Raw genomic sequence first — 18,707 nt, forward strand, 5'->3', positions numbered from 1 at the left:
TTATCTGTCGTTGGTGCTGTTTTTTGTTTGTTTTTTAATCAGGTGGCTGTGATGTCATCAAAGGCACAGTCCAGTGTCAACTGTTTATCCGTTTGCTAACGGTGGTTGCTGAGTGAGTGCATGTCAATCGCTTCTTATCTTGCTCAACAAGACGTGCCAAATAGCTAGCTAGTAGCTCATGAGCTACACATTGATGCCCTGGTAAGTAAATGGTAGTATGTTGTTATTGGATAGCTGATGCCATTTATTCATCTCGTTAGCTAGCCTAGCCAGCTACTAGCCAACATAGGCGGTAAACAACCACATCAACCCGTTTAGCTAAATAACATTAGCGTTATACAACAACGACGAAGTGGCTTTTAACAGCTAGCTAGCTAACCAATATTTTTGATGTTCTCTTGGATAACTAGTTAACGCTAACTAATTCCAATGTTGTTCGGTAACTTGCCTATCTACGACTGCTAGCTGTTCGCTACATTTACTTGCTAGCTAACGTTAGCTTTAATACCAAATATGTATTTATAAATAAACCAAGATAGACCACAACCAGTCGTTAAAAACGGCAAGAAATGAGTCATAGTGGACAGAACAATAAAGGAGTTGGGCAGAGTCATGCACGAGCTAGTGAGATCCTATTGGCGCGTTGTAGCCTACATTTGCATATTTCCGTTAGGGAACGCCTACTCTGAATTGCGCGTGTGCAGTAACTCAATTCGTCTTTGTACTCCTCAGCAACGCAATTTTGTTTTTACTTTAGCAAAGGGTAAAGTTTACACACTGTTTGTAACATTGTAGTTTTGGCAACAGAAAACTGTATTGAGATCAAAGGTTTCATCAATGAAAAAATGTGCAGAATTTCTCCCAAAATACATCTTGTTCCATCTTGTACCACTGCTGGCCACTAGGCTTCCTCTCACTACCAAATTTGGTAGTAAGTGGAAACGCCAAGCGGACGCTTCACATCTATACATCCGGTGAAATATCTTGTTCTGTGTTAATACTAGCTAGCTAGCTAACGTTAGCTAGCAAATTACATTTCCATGGTCCGTAGTTATGTTGTTGTAGATATTTTGCTGTCTTAGCTAGATAACGTTAGCTAAAACAATGCATTTCCCAATGGTGGAAAAAGTACTCAATTGTCATACTTAAGTAAAGATACCTTAATAGAAAATGACTCAAGTAGAAGTGAAATTCACTCAGTAAAATACAACTTGAGTAAAAGTCTAAAAGTATTTGGTTTTACATAAACTTAAGTATCAAAAGTATAAATTATTTCAAATTCCTTATATTAAGCAAACCAGACTGCACAATTAAAAAAAATAATAATAATTTACCGATAGCCAGAGGCACACTAACACTCAGACATAATTTAGAAACAAAGCATTTGTGTTTAGTGAGTCCACCAGATCATAGGCAGTAGGGATGATAAGAGTGTGAATTGGACCATTTTCCTGTCCTACTATTCATTCAAAATGTTAAGAGGACTTTTGGGTGTCATGGAAAATGAATGGAGTAAAAAGTAGAATACAATTATTTACGAATGTAGGGAAGTTGCCTAGTTAAATAAAGGTACCAAATGTGAAAGTTGTCAATAATATAAATAGTAAAGTACAGTTACCCCCAAAAACGACTTGAGTAGTACTTGAAAGTATTTTTACTTAAGTACATTACACCACTGGCATTTCCTTTTTTCTCGCTGTGAAATGCCCGAAATGCCCCATTTCAACAACACCAGCTAAGAACTTGTAGCCTCTTAAGACCAATTGACTGTCCCTCTTCTGTTCCCATGTGTTTGGCAATCTGATTCATGGATGGATGTGGGCCCCATAAACTGGATGAATGTGGCCCCCACACATACTATGCCCATAGCATCTTGTGCCAAACCTGGAGCTTACTTATAACAACTGCAAAGAATTTTCAGTTGGGCAGGTGTATGTCTGGCAGGTGTGCTGTCATTTAAAGCATTCACATTAGATGTAATGCGCTGAAACGTTATCACCCCAGGCTGTTTTGTATATTTTTGCATGGTTTCCAATGTAGTTATTTAGGCTAGAAATTGCTACAGGATATGTGATTCTCCATACCCTTTACAGGTTTGCTAATGGAAAGCCTCATACAAGGAATTTTAACTAACCTATTATTGATGATATTTTCTCAATTCTGTGGAGAAAAAAATATAATAGAAAAATTGAATAGAAAAATATCTTAGAAATGTCCATGTCCAGGTGGTTCTACAAAAAACTGCGAAAACTCAGAAAGATCCACGTTTTGCACCTAGTGATGAGTTCACTCTCCATTTTAGCTTCCAGACATCTTGCATTTCCCAACATCTTTACAGGAAATTGTTGTATTTTGGGGGGTGGAATTTTCATTGTTGAACATAAGACTGTAAAAAAACCTCAAGTGATCTTAATTGAAAAAATCTGTTCCCAAGTATTCCCACGGATAATAGAGAGACACGACGTGATCGTATTCAAATGTAAGCAAGGTTTGAAATTATTATGTTTTAGTCAAACTTTTTATCTGTTTGTGCTTCTTGCGGTCAATTTGCTGTCTACAAATTATTTGTAATTATGTTCCGACCATCCGCTCAAGAAAAAATCGTCCCACGGCTGAATCTAATTGATGATTCCTGGCATACAGCATATTATGACCTGGCTGACAGAACCTATGCTTAATGTTGCACTGCTGCTCAAGCTGATCCATGATAGAGTTTGATGGGTTTGAGTGGATATTCTTTTCAGAATCACTATCCTGTGGTGTCTCTCCCACAGCAACAAAGAAGATGATGATATAGGCCTAGTCTAGTATCATCCACCTGGTTTATGAAAATGGCAATAAAACTAAACTTCCTGCGAGTCAGCTATGCAAATGTTAAACGAAAACATTTGATTGAATTTCATATTTGCTTATTTCTATTTGCATTATCCGGTAATTGGTCCCCAGAGTGGTAAACTTAGCATGCAAGTGATTGATTAACACACATTCACTTATAAAGGATAGCCTTACAGTATGTAGGGCCCTATAATATCCACGTTGCAGAGAATGCGGACAGAATCACGGAATCCAGACATTAAAATGTAATTCAACAATATTTAAAAAAATGAACTTTGTAGGAAATCAACTAAATGTATTGAACTTATTAGACGATTCATTAATTTGCCCAAATGAATCATGTCATGAACAAAATGCGTCAGTGATTTGTATTTTACTGCAACTTTCTGAAATGTTGTGTGTGTGGGGGTGGGTGGGGGTGGGGTGCGCGCATGTCTACACTTTGTAACTGTTAGCAATTATGCTAATGATTACCTTCTGGTAAAGATGGAAAGGCTTTCCCGAAAACCTTCTCAATTAGCCTATCTGCCAGAATGATACCATGATTATATGCATCAATCCACAGGCCATTTGCTTAACAAACTCTGCAATCACATGAGCACTACAGAAACATCACTAACCAAAGGTCTCTTGCTGGTGCACACTTGCATTAAAGGTTATCTACACCCAAAAATAAAAATGTCTGCTTTGGTGCAGGCATACAATGCCTTTTGTTTGTGGCTCTGAATTATAGTTTTGATTAAAAAGAGTGACAACTCCCAATGGAAACATGGGGGAAATGTTGATCCCCAAAAAGTAGCAAGGAGCTGAACATTAGACAATGCAATGTGCATTCAATAAAATTAACAGAATGTAGGTATTCATTGTGTATGCCTGGACAGACAGGAATTGCAGTGGGCATATGGTTTGCCCTTGTTCTATTTGCAGAGTGTTCGTGTTTATGCAAACAGGCGTACTCCTGCATTATAAACCACAGCACCTGTTCATGTGTTCACAGTCCACATAGGCTACACACTTCTTACGCTACTGCTTTGAACTCAGTTGAACACCTACAGCGCTGTGCCTTTTCTGCCAAGGTAAGGATGGTGTACTATTGTAAAGATATGCATAACAGTTGGTTTGATATTTTGACTAGTACCCCAATCTCTCATTGATGATTGTTCTACTAATCTGACCTTTCTATAGTCCGTTTTGTTATAATTCTTAATGTGTTTTTTCTTTCTCATTGATCTGTATTTCAGATCTATGGTAGGCTAGGCTATATCTAAGAGTCAGGATTGAAATGCATTGTTGCATTGTGGTATAGACTAGGCCTATATTTTCGGTCCTTACTGTTGAAGTAGGTATTCAGAGGATTCCCCTCTACCCTAAAAACCTAATGTTTGTGTTGCTTGTCTGCTTTGCTAGCAGCACTGGATCCGACATTGGGAATGTTGAAGGGCATTAGGATGAAACACTGTTTTGTGTGCAAATACACCCTTGGCTGCTGTAGCCTAAAATAAACAGGAATCAGTTTTGCTGTGGAATGAAAAGGGCAGTAGGTACTGAAGTCAGACTTGATAGGCAATGCAATATTGTATCTTACAGTAGGTTAGCCTATGTTTCAGCTTTCTCCAGAAGTAGATAAGTCATAAATACATTCATAAAATGTATCTACATCTTCAGCTAAGTGGACATTTGCTGTTTATTTTAGCTGTGTTGCTTTTGAGTCGAACGCTTCCCCAACTGTACACACGACCCTCCCTTTAATGCGGTATTGTGCTACCTGCCAGATCTGTTTATCGCACCACCTGGTAAATGTTAAATTGCTCCAGAAGGATGACATGTTTACTCATAAACACCGACCCAAGGACCCTTTGTTTACCGTAGCCATGGCAGCAATCAGCTACTCAACAAATATCTCCGGTTTATGTTGGCAAGAGGGAAACTGTTGCCTTGATTAGTTAAAGCAGAGTAACATCTTGTCTTTCTCTGATCTGCAACAATATTGAAGCTGTTTCTAGGATAAGACAGATTGTCTTCAGTAAGAAACCGCATGTGGGCATTTCCATGTAAAAGGAACCATGAGCACTAACGTGAAGTTTGTAGGAGCATGTCAAATGAAAGCCTTCTATAATTTATAGTTGGACATTATTTGCCTTCTTTAAATGTAAGAAACATTGCCTTATGCCTTGTAATTCTGTTACCAAAACCCCATATCTTTCAAGTTATTTTCTCATTTCTCTCCCTTATGAGAGGGGATAATGAATGTTCACAGAAATAACAAGTAAAGGCAGACCTACCAATTAGTTATAGTGTTTTTATTTGTTTATGAATTATTAAGTGATTAAAACATGTAATTCTGTAACCAAATCATTAATGTAATTACTGCAATTGAATTGGCAACAATTGGAAATCCTATTCATAAACCACAGCTGGGTCACCTGCTACTGTCCTTCCTTCCACTGTCATACTGTTCAGCTCATACCTTTTGTCTGGTGGTCAAAGCAAAACTGTGAAGTCTGTCTGTCCATGCCACCTCTTCCGACTCTTTCTACCACCTACCCACTTTCCATTTAGTGTAACAAGCATCCTCACCCACTGACCATCGACCGATACCAAAGATCAATGGACGTTGACATTTGGTCAGTCCGCCCTGGCCGGACCAAATCTGAACCAATCATAAGCTTCTATATTTCACAAGTTTGGACAAAACGGTACAGAAAAGTAGAGCACACTAGAGTAGAGTACAATATAATGTACTGAACATATCTACCGTACTCTACTGTGCTGTACTGTGACGTCCAAACTTGTAAAACGAAGACGTCTGATTGTTTCAGATGTGGTCTTGTTTGGGGGCAGCGCTCATTACAATAATAGCTAGTGTGTAGCATAATACCCAAATATGCAAAATAAGGATATTGCATATTTCTACTTTTATGTACCTATTCAGGATACATCACCATGAAGAGAGTGATATTCATGTCCATAATTATGCATTTCTGTATAGTACAGGTCAGGATGTAATTCCATTACCGGATGTAAATCCACTTCCCCTACTCTAGTTCAGTAACCAAAATATATATTTTTCAAACTCAAGGTGTCATGTCATGTAGCTGACACCCCATTCTTTCTGCAGACCTCTTTGAATCTTAATTCAGAGCTGATATTTAAGCGTTTTGGAGAATGTGGTTGAACAAAAAAACTGAGGGAGATTTTAACGTAATTCTGTTACCAAACTTTGCATCTGCACAGTTTGTTCAGTAAATGTGTTTTTGTGACATTTCTGTGTAAATTGTTCAACGTAGTCTGTGTGCATGTAGTTATATGGACAATCTGAATTCAAGCTTAATTCTGTTATCGTGGAATTGCCCATGTGCATATGTAATTGTTCCAAAAATAAATGTAGCCTAAAATCAGTATTGTGGAAAGTCACTGTGAATTTACATGAGGTTTACAGCTTTCTTGTTCTGTTCTCATGTCAGTGAGTCCAGATGCATGAGTCTGGGTCAGAACAGACAGCCTGCACCAGTCCAGCCAATCAGACGGAGAATGGGGACAGTGCTGAGAAGGATGATTGTCTGAGTGCTCAGCCACTAACTCCAGAGGGTTCTGGGGCTGACAGCCAGCAGCAAAACCAGGTTACCAAATGTATTTTATAAAGTGTGCCACATGCTTACTTTCCACAACTAAAGCATATGGGTTCTCATTGTCACATTTAGCATATTTCTTTGTTTGTATGATAGGTAGGATATCTCTCACTGAGCTTTGAGCCAACTGTAGTGCTGCAGACAGAGACTGCTGAGACACTTTGTGATTGGTGGAGAAGGATAGATCTGTGTTATTGGTTCGTTTTGTTTATGCACACAAGCACTTTGTCACACTGCCAGACAGTGTAATGTTGTGCTCGGCTTACTGCTATGTCTTTCTCCACCCTGCGTCTCTAACTGCCAAAGACGACCACTGTAAATGGACATGGTCAGGTTTGTGAACTTGATTATTGTATTTTGGTCAACTAGCCTATTTCTACATGTAGATAGATAACACTCGTTTGTTTACTGGTATTTACATTGGTAGAATTTGCTGGATGAAAAGGACTATGTTAAAGTGAAACAATGGTCATCACATATCTGTGTAAACTAAGGACCAAGATAGTAATTGTGTCTGTGTTAAAGTGAATTTGCATGTCACTACTACCTAACATATTTATAATGTTATTGTACTGTATAATCAAAGGTAATTTACTTAAATCATATGAAAATGTCCTTAGCTCTTTATTGCCTCTTCCAAGCATTTTCCTTACTCTGGTCTTATAGTTTATATTCCTTTGTGCATTGATGGTTTGTGTGTGTGTCTCAGTTGAGTTTGGTTACATGCGGTTTGTTAAATCTCAGTTCAGGGAGAGATTTAAGTATAAGGGTCTGTTATATGAAAAGTGATTATATTTTCTAGGTTTCAGAAAAGGGATGCAACTTGTTTTTGGCAACATTAGTCATAGAGCACAGACCTCTCTTTGAGGACTAGCCCAGTGTTTACTTTGTCCTTCATGGGTATGTGGGTTTCTGTCACATCAACAATAATAATAACAAAAGATGTTTGGGCTGGTCTGGCCTGACGTCATGGAAACAAGGATTAGGTTTTGCTGATGTTGTGCATACAGAAGATGAGCCATTCCCATAGCATATACAGTGACTATCTGGCTCTCTGAAGCTTTTTTTCTTCTGTACTGCAGACTTTAAGTCCAGCTGATGCAATTATTTTACCTTCTGCTTTAAGTCATGTAAGCCATGAGTTTATCCTCAGTATCTGCTCCAGGGTATAGGTCTATAAGGATCTTGATGAGCACTGAGCATCAGAGCATGTTTAGTCCGTGTGGGAAAGGGCCATCTCCTTGGCAATCCACTGTTATTGTTAGCCTAGAGCGTCTGTGACATCCTCTAGCAGTTTGTTTACTGGATCCCAAACAGAGCCAGCCTTAGTGGGAATTGTTTGTTTGTGGTTCAGACCTTAATTAAGTCCCTATTCCCACTAGGAGATATGAAGAAGACTCTAAGGAGCGGGGTGGCGAAAGAGAATTCAACGTTTCAATTCACATTACATCCTTGCCATACCTTTCGTTGTGGCTGGCCACATGACAATCTTGGTCCGTAGCTCAAATTGACCGTAAATATCACAGTAGCCACTAGCCAGAAAGCACAAACTATTCAACATTGACAAACGTTTCTTCTAAAACATATTACACTGTTTAATAATGCAACCAAACCATATTACACTGCAACAATTCACAAGCATGTATGTGCAGACAATTTAAAGGGTTTATTTTCTCGTCTGTAGGCTACACTCAATACATTTTAGCTTCAAGACAAAAGCACAGAGTTACTGCTAACTAAAGCTAACAAAATGTCTTCATCAAGTAACGTTAGCCTATCAAAAATGGATGATTTAACCCTCTCATATTATTATACAAGTACAGTAGGCCTACATTACAACAAACCAGGCTTCATTTTGATCAATATCATGAAAATTATTTAATGTGGTAAAAGCGAATTGTGACAGGAAACGTGAGTATAACTGAATTCACCACGACAAGCTGTTTTACATGGAAATCCATACCCGCCACCAAATTTGTTTAATAAAAAGCCTCATGATTTGTCAACGTGACCAATTAGTCTATGCTTCAGTCTGACCAACTACAGCCTACTGACAACAACCACAGCTGCAGGTAGCCAGAGAAGCCTACGCGCTCTGATCCCATCTGGGCTTGGCCAGGGGAAACGTCATGTCATGTTTTTATAGCCTAAAATAGGTCAATTTATTTGTGTTCTGAGAAAGTGATTTTATATTCACACTTCGGGTGGCAAGGCTACCTACACTGTATATACAAAAGTATATGGACATCCCTTCAAAATAGTGGATTTGGCTATTTCAGCCATACCCGTTGCTGACAGGTGTATAAAATTGAGCACACAGCTATGCAATCTCCATAGACCAACATTGGCAGTAGAATGGCCTTACTGAAGAGCTCAGTGACTTTCAACTTTCATAGGATGTCACCTTTAAGTGCTGTTATTGTGAAGTGTAAATGTCTAGGAGCAACAACAGCTCAGTCACAAAGTGGTAGGCCACACAAGCTCACAGAACAGGACCTCCGAGTGCCCATGATTTTGGAATGAGATGTTCGACGAGCAGGTGTCCACATACTTTTGGTTATGTAGTGTAGGTCTTTTTAATCCAAAATGATTGACTGGAATGAATCAATCAATACAATAGTGATGACATGCTATATGAGTATCTACACGATGCAACCAGCCATACAGCGAGCTCAGCCCTGTTAGTTTTTGTCAAATGTTTGTCAAATTTTTAAACCATATGACTTAATTAATCTGGTCCCATCATAGCCCATATAAAAGAGTTTTTTTTTTCTAGCTGATTTATGTCATACACTACAACTAGGGTCCAGTTAGATTAGCCTACTATCAGATCAGGTATAACTCTGGGCCTCAGGAACCCCCAAGTTCCTGCAAGTACGCAAGTTTACATTTGAATAATATGTGTATCCGACGATATTTTTACAAAAAGTATTGTAAGTGTGACAAGGCTCTAAACTGCAATGCAGTTCTGTTTTTGCAACTCTTGCCATGCATCCCTGGCTTTTGTATTCATTTTTTTATCTATACTAAACAAAAATATAAACGCAACATGCAACAATTTCAAAGATTTTACTGAGTTACTTTTCATATAAAGAAATCAGTCAATTGAAATAAATAAATTGGGCCTTAATCTATGGATTTCACATGACTGGGCAGGGGTGCAGCCATGGGTGGGCCTGCGAGAGCATAGGCCCACCCAATGTGTAACGATCATGCTGTTTTAATCAGCTCCTTGATATGCCACACCTGTCAGGTGGATGGATTATCTTGGCAAAGGAGAAATACTCACTAACAGGGATGTAAACACATTTGTGCACCAAATTTGAGAGAAATAATCTTTTTGTGCGTATGGAACATTTCTGGGATTTTTTTATTTCAGCTCATGACGCATTGGACCAACACTTTACACATTGCATTTATATTTTTGTTCAGTATATTTATTTGGCTTTACTTATTATGTTTACTGTAAACATCACCAGAGCTGTGGGTGTTAGGCAGAGAGGGAGGGGTAATTGCTGGATGCCTAGCAAAGGCTGTTCATATGTTTTGGTTTTAAAATGTAAAAAAAAAACACTTCAATGGTGTTGTTGGCATTTTGTTTTTCTGTTATTTTCAGGCATGGCGATGTCTAATCTGTGCTCATCTGTATTTGTGTGTTGGCAGGTTCTAGTCTCAGTGTCTATGATGACCCCTCCGGTGGAGACTCCTCAGCAGACACTAAAGCAGCAGCAGGTCCTCAATCCACAGCAGATCCAGGCCCTGCTCCAGCAGCAGAAAGCACTCATGTTACACCAGGTAATTACATCATATTCGCCACACAAATCTACATGTAAATGCTTTATTGTGTTCTGTTTCAAAATTGTAATATTAGCAGGAATTTTTGTTAATTTCTCTGTACGTCACCTATTTTTCATGTGGATCTTCCAGTGAGATGCTGATGGCTTGAACGTGACCACTGTATTTCCTCATGGCCTTCCATTAACTCAAGGTGTTTTTTTATTTTTCTACAGCAACACATACAGGATCTTTGCCAGAAACAGCAGGACCAGTTCAACGCCCAGCTCCTACAGCAGAAGCATGCTGAGAAGTCAGGTCCAGAGGTCGGCCGACGTACTTATTGTTTGTCATACGTCTGTATTTTGCTGTCATCTAAATGTTCCAAAGCGCTATATAAAATCAATGTATTATTATAGTATTGCTGAGGCCTAATGTGTACCTCCTCCCCACTCCCCTACAGCAGCTAGCCGCTCAGCACATGGCCATCCAGCAGCAGCTCCTGCAGGTCCAACAGCAGCACCTCCTTAGCCTCCAGAGACAGGGTCTCCTGTCTGTCCTGCCCTCCATAAGCCCCTCTGCAGCTCAGGGTAAGTGTCTACCCCCCCAGCCCCAACCCTAATCTAACATACCCTCCCCCATCAAGTATCTGCCCCATGCTTAGTTTGTTGTTGCTGTCCTCCTCCATGGCTGCAAGGCAGCGACATTTTGTTTTGGTTGTTGTTGGGCAAGAATATTATAGTTATTTGGCTGAATTAATATATGTACTTGTGTATTTCTCCTAGGTTTAATGAAAGGGTGTGAGAATGGCACCAGCCTGCTCTCTGGTGGTGAGAATCTAGCCACTCTTCAGAAGAACCTGCTCCATAGTCAGCAGTCCACCACCAATGGGAATCATCCATCACAGATCCTAAAGAAGAAAGACAGGTGATTAGTCATTTCGGAACAGTGTTTATTCATTCTCATCTGTCCAACCTCTTCCTGAAGTGTTACATTCATGATATATATATGTATGTCTCTCTGCAGTGGGCCTGTGGATAATCACACACAAAACACTCACCCTCTCTATGGACACGGCATGTGCAAATGGTCTGGCTGTGAGGCTGTCTTTGGAGACTTTCAAGTTTTTCTCAAGTGAGTTTCTCTTCATCTATTCAATCTCTCAGAGAGACAAATTAAGGTCTATCTCTCTTACTGTAATAGCAACACTGGGTTCTAGTGGCTTCTTCAGTGTTTTCTTGTTTTCTAATAGAATGTGTTTTTCCCCCAGGCATCTGAACAGTGAACATGCACTGGATGACAAGAGTACAGCACAGTGTCGCGTGCAGATGCAGGTTGTTCAGCAGCTAGAACTGCAGGTACACAATAGACAAGACATTTGCTTAAATAAAGCCCATTCATTGTACAGTACCTTCTCACTGTAATCAACTTCACATGACATCTTTGTTGTTTTATCTTCTCCTCAATGAAGTTGAAAAAAGACAAAGAGCGTCTGCAAGCCATGATGTCTCACCTCAAATCCTCTGAGCAAAAGTCCAAACCAGCAACCCCAACGGTAAGTCTCTGGAATATTAAAGTGGGCATGTCTTAAATTCAAATCATGTTACTAACAGAGTAAGACGAGTATTAGCCACAATGGTAAAATAATCACCCTTCAAGTTTGCATTCCCTACAGCTGTGTTCTTTGTATTGCGTTTTAAATGAATCTTTACTTTTTATTTTCTAGGGGAATCTTGTGCCCAATGTCTCCTTCTCCCAGGTGACGTTTCCCAAGGTGCTTCCTTCCATGAGCCTGTCTCAAAGTGCCACTGCTCCTTCTACACCCCTGACACCACCCCCAACCTCCTCTATCCTCCCTCCCCACACCCTGCTCACTGTGAGCCCTGGAAGGAGATGGTACTCAGACAGCAAGACCATGAAATACAGCAAGACCATGAATCAAGGTGAGTTAGCAGTGTGATGCTGAACCTAATGAGGGTAGTAGGGTACATGTTTTGATACCTGTGGTAGTTTATCTACTTGAAATGGCTTCAATCATTGATTTTAATAAAACACATTTTGTAAATTCCTTAACAGATATTGTTCAGAATAAAGAAGCTAGACCGCCATTTACATATGCAGCCCTAATAAGACAGGTAAGGAATCTTTTCTTTTATTTCACCCTGGTTTACCCTCCGATGACTAAATGTTAGCTATTCGTAAGGAGTGAGTCTATTGTTTGCTAATTGAATGTTTGCATTTCTCCAGGCAATATTTGAATCGCCCTATAAGCAGCTGACACTAAATGAAATCTACAATTGGTTCACACGAACATTTGCCTATTTTAGACGCAACGCTGCAACATGGAAGGTATTTCGTTGTCTATTTAAAGGGTAATTTACATGTATATGAATACCCTTGTCCTATGTTTAGTTGCCATGCCATATTCATTACGTTTTTTAGGAATGTTACATGGTATTAGATCAACTTGTATGGAATAATGTTCTTCTTTCTGACTCTGCAGAATGCAGTGAGACACAACCTCAGCCTCCACAAGTGTTTTGTGCGAGTGGAGAATGTAAAAGGAGCTGTGTGGACAGTTGATGAGATGGAGTTCCAGAGGAGAAGACCCCAGAAGCCTGCTGGTGAAGGGTATGTTTAACATGCTCGGTATCTCCAGTATAGCTCCATGTATGTCTCTGTTTCTCAACATGTTAAACCTGTATTATACTAATACATACCATGTAACTAAGTTTGGGCATGATCTGATTTATCTCTAGAGAAACTGCAGAGCAATGTGCACACTGAGCTCACAGAAAAACCCGAACTAAATGGAATCATATAATTCAATCAACATCGGTCAATCAGTTGTTTAAAAAATGGAAAATAACTGATATTTCGGTTATTCGCTCAACACTAGTAACTAAAATAAAAGTGTCTTGTGAGGATATGTTGTCCCTCTATTTCCCAGTGTGTGTTGAATAGATGAACATGTGTTTATTTGTAACTGCAGGTCTCTCAAGAGGGAGAACACTGACCATGGTCACAGCTCCGCTTTTCTTACTCCTAAGGTAAATGCTTTTTTGACTACTTTGAGTGCTAAACCCAGGACCGGCGTTAAGGGGCCTGGCCACATACTGTACCTCCTTTTCCATCCAAATAAAATATTGAAATAATGATAATTTATTGGGCCGAGAAGTACGCCGACAGAAAGACTCATTCATCTCAGATAAGCATCCGAGTGAAACAGTTCCTCTCTGTCTCAGTATGTGTAGACCGTGTATCTGATGCTGTCTGGACAAAAACAATATGGCATGTCATACTATTTCTGTCCAGACAGCGTCAGATAGATGGTCTACATATAGTAAGACAGAGGAGTGCTGTTTCGCTTGCTCAGATACTTTCTCCGGTGAGAGTTTCAGCAGAAAGGAAGAGGTGACATGAGGGCTCACTCTCGCCACAAACTCTGTCCAGAATAAGCCCAATGATATTCTGTGTCAGGCTTTCAAGAGCAGCTGTGATTACCTTTAATATTGATCAGCTTTAATATTGCACATAGATTGTAGCTTCCATCAATGTAATTGTCTGCATCATTTCCAATCCCCCATATATTTTTTTTCAACTATATATATACACACACACACACACACACACACACACACACACACACACACACACACACACACACACACACACACACACACACAGTTGAAGTCGGAAGTTTACATGCACTTAGGTTGGAGTCATTAAAACCACTCCACAAATTTTCAACCACTCCACAAATTTCTTGTGAACAAACTATATAGTTTTGGCAAGTTGGTTAGGACAGCTACTTTATGCATCACACAAGTAATTTTTCCAACAATTGTATACAGACAGATTATTTAACTTATAGTTCACTGTATAACAATTCCAGTGGGTCAGAAGTTTACATGCACTAAGTTGACTGTGCCTTTAAACAGCTTTGAAAATTCCAGAAAATGATGTCATGGCTTCTGATAGGCTAATTGACATAGTTTGAGTGAATTGGAGGTGGACCTGTGGCTGTATTTCAAGGCCTACCTTCAAACTCAGTGCCTCTTTGCTTGACATCATGGGAAAATCAAACGAAATCAGTCAAGACCACAGAAAAAAAATTGTAGACCTTCACAAGTCTGGTTCATCCCTGGGAGCATTTTCCAAATGCCTGAAGGTACCACGTTCATCTGTACAAACAATATTACGTAAGTATAAACAGCATGGGACCACGCAGCCGCCATACCGCTCAGGAAGGAGATACGTTCATTTCTAGGAGACAGAACGCACTTTGATGCGAAAAGTGCAAATCAATCCCAGAACAACAGCAAAGGACCTTGTGAGATGCTGGAGGAAACCGGTACAAAAGTATCTATATCCGCAGTAAAACGAGTCTTATATCGACATAACCTGAAAGGCCGCCATAAAAAGCCAGACGACGGTTTGCAACTGCACATAGGGACAAAGATCGTACTTTTTGGAGAAATGTCCTCTGGTCTGATGAAACAAAAATAGAACTGTTTGGCCATAATGACCATCGTTATGTTTGGAGGAAAAAGGGGGATGCTTGCAAGCTGAAGAACACCATCCCAACCGTGAAGCATGTGAGTGGCAGCATCATGTTGTAGGGGTGCCTTGCTGCAGGAGGGACTGGTGCACTTCACAAAATAGATAGAATCATAAGGATGGAAAATTATGTGGATATATTGAAGCAACATCTCAAGACATCAATCAGGAAGTTAAAGCTTGGTCGCAAATGGGTCTTCCAAATGGACAATGACCCCAAGCATACTTCCAAAGTTGTGGCAAAATGGTAAAGGACAACAAAGTCAACGTATTGCAGTGGCCATCACAAAGCCCTGACCTCAATCCTATAGAAAATTTGTGGACAGAACTGAAAAAGTGTGTGCGAGCAAGGAGGCCTACAAACCTGACTCAGTTACACCAGCTCTGTCAGGAGGAATGGGACAAAATTCACTCAACTTATTGTGGGAAGCTTGTGGAAGGCTACCTGAAACGTTTGACCCAAGTTCAACAATTTTTAAAGGCAATGCTACCAAATACTAATTGAGTGTATGTAAACTTCTTACCCACTGGGAATGTGATGAAAGAAATAAAAGCTGAAATAAATCATTATCTCGACTATTATTCTGACATTTCACATTCTTGAAATATATTGGTGATCCTAACTGACATAAAACAGGGAATCTTTACTATGATTAAATGTCAGAAATTGTGAAAAACTGAGTTTAAATGTATTTGGCTAAGGTGTAACTTCTGACTTCAACTGTATGTCACCAGTAGGCTTAGTGAATATACTGGGAATCCCTGTCATTTGGTTACATACATTTCTGTGAATGCATGTAATAATTTGCTGTGTGCGAATGTAGAAAAGTGGCCATTTTGATTTCTGATTGTCTTAACTCACCACGTCCACTACTAATAATAAACTGAGCTTCTCAGTAAAAAGAACATTTTGCTCACACAGTAAGGCAACGAAACCTACAGCCATTGCAAAGGATAGTAGTTCCTCACAGTATTTGAAAAATCTTTCCAACAGTCTCCTGGCCTCGATAATCATCAAGCCTCTGTGTGAAAGAGCAGATATATCATGATCTGGTGACCCCATATATTCAGTGGAAACGTAATATAAAAAAACCCCTGCTGTCTGTACGGTGCTCACTGGTACGGAAAACACTGAGGGCCCGGAATAGGCTAATTAAATAGAAAGGGAGGCATACAGGTGGAGTAGAGATGAAAATTCAAGTTCTTTCAATCGCATTCATCAGGATGTTTTTATTTCTCGGCTTTAGGTCTATGTATTTTACTTGGTTGACGATGGAAATTGTAGCCCTACTACTGCATTGGCCTATAGGCTAGTTCCATGCACTAATTTCTTTAGCCGCCAATGGACCACGGTGTATCATTGTATCCATATGGCAGAGGCTGGTGTTCTTGCGTTAGTTGAATTTTAACTTTTAGATTTTTATCATTTTAAATCTGATTTTTGTGATTAACCACATGACAATGATTTTGAGAAACGAAAACTTTATTATCGAAATTAAACTGTTTCATGAAAATGCGCATACCGTATATACAAATAATCATAACTACCATGCAGATCGGTAGAAATGGTATGATAAATTATTAGCTTCCCCAAACTTGAAACTCACGAGCTGCCTATGGTCTTTAACACCCATGAAAAAAATAATTTGCAAGCGCGTGCACACATGGGAGGTCCCGTAAATATATTTAAGGTGCCCCGCCTATGGAAATCAAATGCCCGTCCAACTTATTCGTTCTGGCACCGGCCCTGGATAAACCTATGGCGTGTCTTTTCAGGCTGAATGGCTAGAGAGTAGTATACCTCCATTCAACCCAGCCTCTATAGGAGCTCCCTTTTATGTTCTCTGTTCCAGCAGGAGGAGATGAATGCAGCTCTCTGGTATGGGAATGGATCCTACAGTGACAGCAGTGAAGAGCAGTACCCAATGCACCCTCTGTGAGTTCTATCACCATTCAAAACTAGATTTGATAGAGGAGAAATGGTTCTTAGTTTCATAATTCATTATAAGTAAATTTTTTTCCTTATCATTACTTCTCTTCTCAGCGTAAAAGAAGAGCTAATGGACGAGGAGGCATATGAGAATGTGCCCCATGACTGTTCAGAGACTGAGAGCTCTGATGAGCACAGCTCAGAGGTGGACCAAGACGGAGGTAGCCCAGAGAGACCCAACCTGCAGCTGGCTCATGTGCCTTCGCAGTGAAAGAGGGACTGTTTTCAAATCTGTCACTCTCCACTGCAAGACTCCCACATTGGACAACTATGAAATATACCAAATTAATATAGAACTGCTTCATATCAAGTGGAAAAACACACATTTTCTGTTGAAATAAATTACTATTTTATTTATTGAGGATATATTGTCCTCACTGTTGTACTGGGTTTTATCCACCGGAGCTCACGTTGAAGACGAGAGCTGATGGCGGAAGCATTGTAACACCCCTTGTCCTCAAATAATGCATCCCTATTGGCTTATTGTGAGGCTGTGCAACCAATGACGAAGCCCTATGGGGAGCTGGCTCAGTGATGCAGAGATATTTCAAAATTTTCGTTCAAGAATGTGTATATCAATAACCAGAGCATTGGCAATATTTATGGACGGCACTTCATGAAGATGAATCTTTGTTTTCTCCCCCTAATTAATTTTGACATGAGAGTACCAGACAACCACCGGATTGTAACAAGCTGTTTTGTTTGACATGATATCCTTGAGAATTGGTTACTTTTAAAAGGGAGCTGTACACTGCCAAAAATGATTTATGTGTAACCGATCTGTTGGGATATTATTATTTATGTAGCCTACTAATCGTATTTTTTTCCCCCACTATCCCAAACATGGCTTTTTGGACTTATTTAGTGTTGTATCATACATTCCCATAGTTGTGCACTAAAAGCTGTCTCTAATACATTCCGTATAAAAAGTGTGTGGCGAATGTCTGGTTTGAAGCATTCATTATTGTGTTTATGTGCAGGTTTTGAGTTATGACCTGAGTTTGTTTTAACAGTGTGGTAATGGCCATACTTCAGTTGTCGATATAATGTGGATATCTAATGGATGGCAGGCAATGGGAAGAAGACGTTGTTTGGCAGGAGAAGGTTCTACTGTAAATATACTCCCTTCATTCAGTTCAGACCACATCATCATCAACCAGCCTGGATGTGTGCACACTGCATAGAGATGAGTAAGTAACCTATTGTGGCATCTATATAGGCTCATACCGTGATAACCTATCTGACTGAATAGATGGGTCATCAGAGTGATAAAATATACTTACAATTGACAAAAACTCTTCCTGCCAAAACATTTTGCGCTGTCTGGTTGGCTATGGCTCGGATCCAGATGGGGGTGTGTCCTGTCCTACACGTTTACAGAGCACTGCGATCCAAGCTGCGCTTCATCCACACAGGAGGATCCAGCAGCTTTACAAGAATTGGATGGTTCTGTCCCTTTGTGGACAATAAATCATTTTGTTGTTAGCCTTTGTGAAGTTTTGTTTCAGGGAAAGTCAATTTGATTTATAATTAAGAATAAGTATCTTACCATAAATATGCATACGTGAAAGGAATGGAATCTGATCTGCAAATATTATATAGGCGCATAGGTTATACACTGCTCAAAAAAATAAAGGGAACACTTAAACAACACAATGTAACTCCAAGTCAATCACACTTCTGTGAAATCAAACTGTCCACTTAGGAAGCAACACTGATTGACAATAAATTTCACATGCTGTTGTGCAAATGGAATAGACAACAGGTGGAAATTATAGGCAATTAGCAAGACACCCCCAATAAAGGAGTGGTTCTGCAGGTGGGAACCACTTCTCAGTTCCTATGCTTCCTGGCTGATGTTTTGGTCACTTTTGAATGCTGGCGGTGCTTTCACTCTAGTGGTAGCATGAGACGGAGTC

At 39.7% G+C, this 18,707-nt stretch overlaps 1 protein-coding gene across 8 annotated transcripts; it reads left to right on the forward strand.

Moving 5' to 3' along the window:
• The first annotated feature begins 58 nt into the window (after window positions 1-58).
• On the forward strand, window positions 59-17,729 carry LOC106572418 (forkhead box protein P1-B). Of its 8 annotated transcripts, none has more exons than XM_014146572.3 (16): window positions 61-201; window positions 6,300-6,455; window positions 10,128-10,259; window positions 10,475-10,564; window positions 10,702-10,828; window positions 11,024-11,165; window positions 11,265-11,372; window positions 11,509-11,596; window positions 11,710-11,793; window positions 11,965-12,181; window positions 12,315-12,373; window positions 12,486-12,587; window positions 12,742-12,869; window positions 13,231-13,288; window positions 16,652-16,734; window positions 16,843-17,729. In XM_014146572.3, exons 2-16 carry the CDS (start codon window positions 6,309-6,311, stop codon window positions 16,997-16,999), a joined length of 1,722 nt encoding a protein of 573 aa, XP_014002047.1. In that variant the 5' UTR covers window positions 61-201; window positions 6,300-6,308; the 3' UTR covers window positions 17,000-17,729. The 8 variants fall into 8 exon arrangements, with proteins under 8 accessions (XP_082818253.1, XP_014002047.1, XP_082818252.1 ...); XM_082962126.1 differs by having other exon boundaries at window positions 16,655-16,734; XM_014146573.3 differs by having other exon boundaries at window positions 10,705-10,828.
• Window positions 17,730-18,707: the final 978 nt, after the last annotated feature.

The sequence above is a fragment of the Salmo salar genome, chromosome 15 (genome assembly GCF_965601325.2).
Source record: "Salmo salar chromosome 15, fSalSal1, whole genome shotgun sequence".
In the NCBI taxonomy this organism is placed as follows: Eukaryota; Metazoa; Chordata; class Actinopteri; order Salmoniformes; family Salmonidae; genus Salmo; species Salmo salar.

What these genes read in the sequence shown, in the direction of transcription:
- LOC106572418 (XM_014146572.3), top strand. Translation starts at nt 6,309, where the DNA reads ATGCATGAGTCTGGGTCAGAACAGACAGCCTGCACCAGTCCAGCCAAT. An exon ending in CTGAGAAGTCAGGTCCAGAG is followed by an intron (nt 10,565 to 10,701) that starts GTCGGCCGACGT and finishes ACTCCCCTACAG; the next exon opens with CAGCTAGCCGCTCAGCACAT. An exon ending in GCAACGCTGCAACATGGAAG is followed by an intron (nt 12,588 to 12,741) that starts GTATTTCGTTGT and finishes CTGACTCTGCAG; the next exon opens with AATGCAGTGAGACACAACCT.